Genomic DNA, 10,121 nt, shown 5'->3' on the forward strand with positions numbered 1-10,121 from the left:
TTTCTTCTTAAAACTTAATTACTTATCATTTTAAGAAGAAAAGAGATTTTTTTAAAATACAAAACTTAAATTTTACCAACCAAAATCTTTAGTTTAAAAGAAGAAATCATTATCAAACCAACAACAAGTCTCAATTAAAACCAAAAGTAGTCTCAAAACAGAAAGATAAAAGCTTATCTCAAGTCCTCCACCAAACTCTTGAAGCTCCTTTGAATCTCTTTTCTTTACAATCACTCAAAATAAAATAACAAAAAGGATAAAATAAAAGTAAAAAATGGTGCCGGAAAATCTCTCCAAACTAACTCCTCAAATGAGAACTTTCAAAACTTTCTAATACTTTTAGGACCTCTTTCAAAGTCTCTTTCAAAGGACCTCTTTCAAAGTCCCAATCTTCTTTCTTTTATAATTTTCTAAAAGGTGACTTGCTTTCTCTTTAAAATATATCTAGATTTGATGTATTTCCCCAAGAGATGCTTCCTTTTGTGATAATTTTCGTCCATGGTGGTTATAATCACCTATTAAGCCAATGGGTGCCTCAAAAACCTCTTCAAAATTCGCAGAAACTGAATTTACTTGCCCAATAATTGCCACTGGCGCTTAAGCACGCGGCCTCTTGCCCTTAGGCGCGACCTTCTCTGTTTAACCGACGCTTAAGCGTCGGATCCGGAGCTTAGGCACCAAAAGGCACCAAAACTCTTTTGTACATTTTTCATTTTTTAGCTCCAAATTTGATCTTTTTTTACTCCTTTAAACAATTTTCACACTTTTTACCTGTATCTGCAAAAAAAACACAAAAATACATTCCATTAAAGCTCAATATCTCAAAAATAAGTATAGAAATGTGTCTAAAAATACTATATATTTTAGGCGTATCATCATGTTGTGTGTCGGCATGGTCAAACTAAACTGTTGTGTGGTCATGCAGACCCCCACTGTGACACAAATTTCTTTTGGGCTACCTTCCTTTAGTTGGGCCAACTACTCCATAGAGGGATCTATAGTCGACTCAATAATAAACCACTAATACAAACACCTGAAAATAACACAAATATGAAATGATAGTAATTGTACAATAGATAAAGCAGAAATAAATATGATAACTCTTGGGTTATTTCCCAAGATAGCATTTGGTGTAATGTTCTCAACTAGATAAAGTCTCAAGTATCTCTCCATATTAGATCTCTAGGATCAAAGTGCCAATTCAGTATTCCCTGATTACTAGTCTCAAGGTTTGGTCATCCTATGATTTCTAGTAAGATCATGTTCTCGATTTCTTCCCAAATATTTCAATCTTCTTCTAACCACTGATAGAAGTTTTGTAGTAACCTCTCACTTTCAACCAGATAATCATTAGTGGTTCCAATAGGTGGGCTAAGGTGGTCTCCTTATAGATTTGAGCTTGGTGGTTGAATTTCTCCTACACTAAGAGTAATATTTTCGTCAGTCAAAATTTTCAAGAATTCATCAATTATTTCTTGCTCTTCCAAATGAACATCCTCAGATTCTATATATTAGATTTTTATCACCTGATCCACCGTTTAAGTTCTTTGAATTTGATTTTTCTTATAAGCTCGGGAAATGTCTGATGATTTAAGACATCAAATGTAATTGCTTGATCATTCTCTTTGAAAATTACCTTTCCTTTCTCAATATCAATAATCAGTCTGTTAGTGGCTAGGAAGGGTTTTCCAAGAATTACATGAATATTCTTATCAGCCTTAAATGCAAAATTATGAAATTAGCCAGGAAAATATATGTCTCCACAATAACAGGCAGGCTTTCAACTACGCCTAAGGGATGAGGCAGAAATTGGTCAGCCAATTGAAGTGTTAAATTGGCAGGTTTAATTTCTTCTCTTTCAAGTTGATTGAAAATGTTTAGAGTTACAAGATTAACACTGGCTTCTAGATCAAAAATTGCCTTCTTGCTAAACTCAATTCCCATGGCAAACGGGATGGTAAGACTATCAGGGTCTTTGTTGGGCTTTTGTAGCCTTTTAGGGAATGGAGGTGGAAGTCTTTCAATCGGGCTAATTGGAATGGCAGAGGAAACTTTACTTAATAAAGGTCTCACAGGTGTCCTAGCCTTTGGTTGGTTGACTTCCTTTTCTACTCCAGTTCTAATTCCCACCACCTTGCACTGCTCCAAATTTTAATCTTTTGGATTTACTTCAGCAATGTAAGTGGTGCTCCTGGGGGTTTGTTGTTAATTGTGTTTGTCAGCTATCTTAATTGAGTTTCTAAATTTTTTATAGATACAGTCTAACCCTATATTTGGTTTCCCATTTAAATGACTAACTCCAAGATTGGTGATTTCTTTTAGCTTTGGGAATTAACCTGGAATGCTAGTGGATGGTGTTGTTTCTGTGATTGATTTCCTGGGTTTTACCAACTACCTATATAGTTGTTTTGATTGTTCCCCCATTGTTGTTTGTTGTTATTCCAAGAAAATTTTGGATAATTCCTCTAACCTAGGTTGTAGGTGTTGGGATATGGGTTATGGTCATGATATTTTATGACATTCATAGATTCTAAGGCTGAGATGCAAGGATCTAATATTGGTCCTTGAATTAATCCATCATTGGGCAACATCCTTGCATTAACCTATTTGTTTCTTAAAGTTTAATTTTCTTTCCTCAGTTGATTTTATTTGTTTGATTCTTTCCCCTATGGTTGACCTCTAGTGTTTAGTTCAATATTTTGTGTTTGAGTTTTATATATATTTGAGAGAATTTAAATCAGACATTTTCTATTTACACTTTTCATATTTAAGGTTCATCTAAATGCTTGGGAAACATATTTTATTTTGCATGTGAAAGAAGATTTTATAAATGCTTTTATCAAGCAAAGACTGTTAGCATATGAACTTACTCACATATGAAATGTGCATATTTGAATTGACACAAAACTTACATGCTGAGAGGCTAAGCTTTTGATCGAATTACATGCTTTTGAGAAAGAACAGCTTCACTCTGAGAAAATAACATCCATGAGTATATAAACATTGCCTAGATTAAGCTATTAGAAAGGCTATACTAAACTTATGTAAGTTCTAATATTTCAATTGATAAGCTCACAAGACAGATTAAAATAAATTCAAAAAAAGTATTTGAAATTAGTTTGATTTATAGTATACTTTGTTTTTAAAATTTTAATGAAATTTTTAAGTTTATTTCTTAATAAGCTTGAGTTTTAAGAGGTTTTGAATTATTTGGAAACGTTATTGTTTCGATTTTTGAAAGAGGTTTGGTTTAGGTTATTTTAAATTTGTTAAGTGTTTAAGTTCTAATTTTTAGCAATCATGATCTCCTTCTTAGTTGATCCTCCACCTATTTATAGCGGTTGATTATGTATTTCTTTATGCTGACATTGATCCCTTAATTAATTAATTTATTTATATGTTCCATCCCACATACTCTAATTTTTTTATCAAAAATTTAACTTGACATTCTTAGAAAATATGAGTTTAAGGACTTTACATGGCTATAGTGATTTGTACTGCAATTATGATTTGCAATGTTTAGAGTATAATTTGAGATGAGATGTTGGCTATGGTTAAATATTCTACAAGTGTCTTATGAATGGAACACTTAACAATTGTAATTTTTTTAGATGGGTTGATGAAAGTGAGGAATCCAATCATATGGTGATCAAGTTTAGAGAGAAGCTTCAAAAATTCACAAGAAAACTTATTCTTTTGAACATGAAAGGTAATGTTATAATAATATTATGGGCTATTAATAATATTATGGGCTATTAATTAATGGAAAAATTTAAGGGTATAATAATATTTTTTCTGAAAATTAACTACAACATAATCAATCATCCAAACAATACATTGGTTCAGTACCATCAACTTTTTAATAATAGCTGATCAGGTGGTTATTCAAAAAGCAACTGATCAACTGCCTATTCAATACGTTGTAGCTGTCTCAAATAGACACAAATTTTATATTCCTTCATAGGTCAACATCTTTATTACAACAATGTAAGTGTTATAACTAATTGTTGTATATTTTAATAAAAATATTGAAAACTTATAAATCTATCAGTATTATAATTAATATATTTTGTAAGGAAACAACACTTTTGTTATTATTTCAAAGATGCTTCTACTAGTACCATAGATGAAAGACATTGATGAGAGACACTCTAAATGATGCTAGAGGGAGGACTTTTATGTGGTATCTTCAACTAAACCTCTATATGATTTAGAAAGAGCTGAAAAAAGGTAATGCATTTTTGGCTTTAAAACAGAACAAAACAAAAATGGAACTGCACTACCATTGAGTAGTTTTTATCTAAAGCATTAGATGAATGACATCATGTGTTCTTATATTCTATTTAGTGAACAAGTGCAAAAAGAAGATTTCAAAAACCGTAGTCCAATAGTCTAACCAACGTAGTCTTGGGGGAGGGCGGCATTTACATACATCACACAAATTCTTTATATTTATATAACTCACATTAATTTTGCATTTTTACCCACACAGAACTCAACCTTATATATGAAATAAAAAGTAACACTATTATCACTTTTAAAAAGTAAACCAGACATTTCCATGCATAAGTGTAAAACACAGAACCGCTATATAAATATATAGGTAAACATGAAAGTTTAGGTGTGATATATCTTAATACATAAGAATTATGTGTAATATATAAAAATTTTCCGAAAAAATTATTAATTCTTTCATGGGACCAAGTCCGTTTGCCACATGTTGACATCACTTGGTATTATAGAACCCAAATTATATATTATTTTAAAATAAATGTCTTCTTTTAATGCCCATTATGCAATATAATACATAGAATTAAAATGAGCTAAACCAAAAAACAATTGTTTTACAAATGACTCAAAGAAAGAGAATGATAGAAAAGTACATCAAATCTCATTCCAGTGCTACCGGCACAGTTGTAGAATTCTTATTTTCATTACTAGCGTTCATGAAGAAAGCAAATAATAACATGTGTCTCCAAATTTATATATGAAAAATATGAGGCAATTATAACTATGATATATATATATATATATATATATATATATATGGAGGGTGCTTCAAAATAATAGTTCATTTCTTGTGCATACATGTGAGCTGAACAGGGATTGATCAAGTACAACATATATGACTTAAAATGCTGTTCTGTCCCATAGAAATATTAAGGGAACCAAAATCATGAAACTTATGACACGACAAGACGTTGAAGAGGTGGTATACTGAAAGAATTAGACGAACAGCTTTTTGTAAAATATGCCTGGATTTATATAAATGAAGTAATGATATAACGATTAGGAGCATGAGTTTTGCTTCATTTTACTTTTGATTACCTTCTACTGAAAACATTTACAAAAGCAGTTGCGAAGGAACTATTCCACTAAGTTAAAATTTGTTATAATGTGGCTTCATGTATTCTGCATCTGAATAGTTGATATGCAGACCTTTGCACAGTCTTCGATCAAATAAAATTTATGTTTGAACTTTATGCTTTTGTTTTGAGATACAACTTGGTTGCTTTATTGTCATTAAAAGACCATTAATAATATATAATATGAATCAAAGTTGCAATTAATCAAAACATCGTTTTAAAATTTTGGAAGTCAGCTGTTTCAAATTTAAAGCACCAACAAGCAACTCCTCAGCAAAATTTTCATAAATTTTCGTTCATCTTTGCATATATTTCTTGTAGCACTGGAGGCCCAGCGAAAACTCAATTCATTCGAGGCACATCTCTTATGTTTTAGTATGATAATCATATTGTTCAAATCATATAGACATTCAAGTCTCATGTTCAACAGCTAATTTCTCACACATATATATTATGGTGGCCCTCAATTATGTGAACTAAGACAAAGTTGTGTATATAAAAAAGTTTAAATAACTAACGGGTACAACGGTCATTTTGCTATTTAAAGGTGTTTAACGGGTCATCTTGTATGGGTCATTGGTCTATATATATGTAATGAATGATAGATATGAGTTGAAAGGGTTAAGGGAGAGAAATTCTGAGAAAGAAAGGTGATGAGCTAAGAAAGTTTATATCAAGATAAAGATCGATAGAAAGCTTGGAGCTAAGAAAGCTTGTATATCGATAGAGAACTTGAAGAGATTGATTCGTCCTTGATTTTGTGCAGAGTAATCTTCAAAATTATTTTTGTAAATTGTTTCTTGATTCTCTCCCATGGACGTAGGTCCTATGGACCAAACCACGTAAGTTCTCGGTGTTCTTACTTACTTTTCTTCTTTGTTGCTTTCCCTTGTCCTACAGTTCTCTTAGTAGCAGATTTCACAATAATATACATGTGAAATTCTTTGAAAAAATTAAATAATTATTTCTAAATCTACTCTTTTGTATTTATAAAACCAAACATGGAGAGTAGATCCAAAAATTATTGTTTACCTTGCTTACAATTAATGTATTGGTACTGTTAAAGAGCAGAGAAACAGACAAGAGTTGGGCCTTTTTCTTCCTCGTTCACTCTCTCCACGTACGCTCTCACATCTTGTTGCAGAAACAGATCCACTCTTCTTCATCAATTATTTCCCACTTCTCCCATTTTCATCTGTTCTTCGCTCTCTTTCCTCTCTCTCTCTCTCCTTTTTTCCTGCGTCCTTTTTTCCTGCGTCATTTCTCCCACCATCAAATTTAAGTCACCAAATAACAAATCCGAGGATAAAAGTTAAACATCAAATCGAATCATATATCACATCAAATAGAAGTCCAACAATAAAGAAACAAGGAAGCAAATACACCAGGAGCAAGATGTCTTCCACTCCATCTCCCTTTTCTCTTGAACAAATCTCCCCTCCTCCAACTGAAAAGCTGTGCTACGTGCACTGCAACTTTTGTGATACAGTCCTCGCAGTATATATATTCTTCTCCTTCGTTTATACAATCTTCATCATCTTTTTTTCATTCAAAACTTTCTCTTTTATGTTGCAGGTGAGCGTTCCTTACTCGAGCTTGTTCAAAACTGTGGCGGTAAGGTGCGGTCATTGCAGCAACCTTCTTTCTGTTAGCATGAGAGGACTTTTACTCCCAGCAACCAGCCAGCTTCATCTCGGCCATCCTTTCCAGTCCCCTGTTCAGCATAATCTTCTGGTGCATGTTTCATAAACTTATTATTCACTTCAACTTGCCTTAAATTTGTTAAATTACGAAAAAAAACTGAATCTTTGATGTTTTTTATTTATTTTTTTATTTTTTTACTAAGGAGGATGTACAGAGTTACCAGTCACAGAACTTGATGGATAATCTGCCCTTCCTGAGCAATAATTTGATGCCCCCGTTGGCCAAAGTAACTGAAGAAGAGCTTCCTCAGAATTCAGTTACCAATAGACGCAAGTTTTTATCTAGTTGTACTACTAGTTTTTTTTTTTTTTTTTCGATTTTCATTTTGTTATCTTTTCTTCCGTAGCTGTTGTTCTGCTTTAAGTTTCTGTTGAGGAACAGTAGCCCATCTGTTTTTCTTTCTCAGAGTTTTTCCATGTAACACACCTCATGTCACCTTCCTCTGTAGTCAGAAAACGATATTAAACCAGAACTTTCTTTTTCTTCCAAATCCAGCAAGCTTACTTCAGCCGAATTGCGCGGGAGAGAATACTGTGTTTTAAATGTTGCTTTTTTCATGCTGCAGCTCCAGAAAAGAGGCAGAGAGTTCCTTCTGCGTACAACCGCTTTATCAAGTGAGTTCTCGTTACACATAGATGCCAAATGTTAAAAAGAGTAAGAGAAAGATGTGTATATTGAAAGCCTTTTGACTCTCATTTGTTTTATCAGCTACACATGAAAAAATGGTTTTTAACTAAACATAATGAAACGAAAAACTAACATCTTGCTTGCAGGGATGAAATTCAACGAATCAAAGCTGGCAACCCAGACATCACCCACAGAGAAGCATTCAGCGCTGCTGCTAAGAATGTGAGCTATACTGCGCTTCTGTAATCACCTCCAAATTTCTCTATCACCATAAAACAAAAAAAAATATTGAAAATATTCTGAATTAAATATAGTTTAAAATACAACAGACACCTTAATACTATTTCAGCAAAGTATCAGTCTTGCTCTTCAACTCCATCATACAATGTTAAAATAAATCATAAGAATATATTTTTTAGATTTATAGTTCGTTGTTTCAGAATATTATAGACGTTTTATGACTATGCTGATGCTGTTTCCTGCAGTGGGCCCATTTTCCCCACATCCACCTCGGTCTCATGCCGGATCAAGCCATAAAGAAGGCCACCGTGCACCCTCCGGTAATGTTGGGGAATCAATTTTTCTTGTTTTCATTCAAAGACATTACCTCGGTCTCTTTCAATAAATCCTTTTAAGGATTTTGATGTGATGTTTAGTTAGCCTATACTGATCTCTTTTCTCTTATTCTTCCAGGAGGGAGAAGATGTTCTTCTCAAGGACGGATTTTTTGCAGCTGTAGCTGCAAACATGGAAGTTGCTCCCTTCTAGGCTATGACAACTGCCTATTTGAGAGCCTTTGGCATCTATCAGTTTGCTGTTACAGTTTATTAGGGTTTATTATCTCTACTATATAACACAAGAGAAGCTCTAGAATGTGGTTCTATGGTGGCTAGAGTTCCTGCTTTGCTGTAGTTTTTATCTTCTAGTCCTTTGAGTTTCCTCTTAATGTTTTATTTAGTAAATGAAGGACTTATCTTCTGTAAAAAGAATGTCTTGTCTATATCAACAGCCTTGGTATGTTCTTAGCATTGTTTTATGCTTGGAAAAACTGTTTTTTTCTTCTAGTACGTTGAATAGGTATTGTAGATGCATTAAAGATAAATTTGATGCTATGCAGTCGGATAAAATATTGAAAATTCAGTAAAAAAAAAATAGAAATATGAAGCAAAGAGTGGCATGAAAATCTCATTGGAATATCACATGATTCAAGTTCAAACATGGTAAATACAGTGAGAAAATCATGCGATGTTCTTTTTTAATATAAGATAAAATGTAAGTTTGGATTATTACACTGCATTAATCTTGTTTATGGATTAGTTTTTTACGGATTTGATAAAAGCTCTTATGTTAACATGACCTGCTCTCTTGCCGCAGTTTTGCATCAAGTTGGATAACCTTAACCTATTATTATTGTTTCTATATATATATATAGATGAATATATATATCTCAATGTTCAACAAATTATAAGAAGGAATAGTAGAAATATGAGTTCCGCAATATCTAATGTTTATACTGCTTACATATGGTAAGGTGATAATGCAATAGTTAAAATTAAAAAAGGTTGTAAAGTGTGATCAAATTTAAGTGACAAATATACAACAACAACAACAACAACAACAAAGCATTCATCCCACTATGTGGGGTCGGCTACATGAATCATTTTTCTCCGTTGCGTCCTATTTATCCGTTGCGTCCTATTTAGTGTCATATTTTCATTTAGTTCTAGTAAATTAAGGTCATTTTTAAAACAATAAGCCCAAGTACAATTTTTTTTTCGACAAGTTTTACGCTGGCTGTCAACTACCTAACGCAACCCTCCACTTTTCACATCCGGGTTTGGGACCGGCAATATATTTAAGTGACAAATAAATTAGATATGATTAAATAACAGACAAATTCAAAATGAGCATTTCAGCAATTAAAATTGACCCTTATCTTGAAAAGTTGTATCAATTAGTGTAAAACTTTAATGATTCTCCATGTAATAATGGATAACTATAAATGAGTATATTTATTCCATAGTCATATCATAAAATCTTAAGATTAATTTTTACTAATGTTGATCTACTTGTCCAAATGAGATAAAGAGACTTCCCTCTCAATAGCTTCAATATCATCAAGCTAAGGGCTTAAAGTGAGAGTAGATTAGCCTCAACCATTTCAAAGGCACGAACATTAAAAGCGGATAAATATTACATTTGTCCACTTTCTAGATAATGGTAAGTATATATTTATGATCAATAACAATATAAGGTTCATATAGTTTGGAATAAATAATTTATTTTTCACTGTAAGAAAATTTTACCTCTAATAAATAAAAATGATTACTTTATAAATAATAGAGTGCGACCTATTTAAACTTGAGATCTATTATTTTTATATAGTTAAAGAAATGATATGTAGTGCAGGAGTACATCATAAAA

General features: G+C 32.3%; 1 protein-coding gene across 3 annotated transcripts; it reads left to right on the forward strand.

Moving 5' to 3' along the window:
- Nucleotides 1-6,614: 6,614 nt before the first annotated feature.
- Nucleotides 6,615-8,698, forward strand: LOC110033039 (protein YABBY 4-like). 3 transcript variants are annotated; one of them, XM_020736887.1, is made up of 7 exons: nucleotides 6,615-6,863; nucleotides 6,942-7,100; nucleotides 7,213-7,357; nucleotides 7,636-7,684; nucleotides 7,844-7,919; nucleotides 8,183-8,257; nucleotides 8,391-8,698. In XM_020736887.1, exons 1-7 carry the CDS (start codon nucleotides 6,762-6,764, stop codon nucleotides 8,463-8,465), a joined length of 681 nt encoding a protein of 226 aa, XP_020592546.1. In that variant the 5' UTR covers nucleotides 6,615-6,761; the 3' UTR covers nucleotides 8,466-8,698. The 3 variants fall into 3 exon arrangements, with proteins under 3 accessions (XP_020592546.1, XP_020592548.1, XP_020592547.1); XM_020736889.1 differs by having other exon boundaries at nucleotides 7,213-7,339; XM_020736888.1 differs by having other exon boundaries at nucleotides 7,216-7,357.
- Nucleotides 8,699-10,121: the final 1,423 nt, after the last annotated feature.

The sequence above is a fragment of the Phalaenopsis equestris genome, unplaced genomic scaffold (assembly GCF_001263595.1).
Source record: "Phalaenopsis equestris unplaced genomic scaffold, ASM126359v1 Scaffold001081, whole genome shotgun sequence".
NCBI classification, from domain to species: Eukaryota; Viridiplantae; Streptophyta; class Magnoliopsida; order Asparagales; family Orchidaceae; genus Phalaenopsis; species Phalaenopsis equestris.

Bases quoted from the DNA above. Each gene is read 5' to 3' on its own strand.
- LOC110033039 (XM_020736887.1), top strand. From the start codon at position 6,762: ATGTCTTCCACTCCATCTCCCTTTTCTCTTGAACAAATCTCCCCTCCT. The intron at 7,101-7,212 runs GTGCATGTTTCA...TTTTTTACTAAG, and splicing joins CTGTTCAGCATAATCTTCTG to GAGGATGTACAGAGTTACCA. The intron at 7,920-8,182 runs GTGAGCTATACT...TGTTTCCTGCAG, and splicing joins TCAGCGCTGCTGCTAAGAAT to TGGGCCCATTTTCCCCACAT.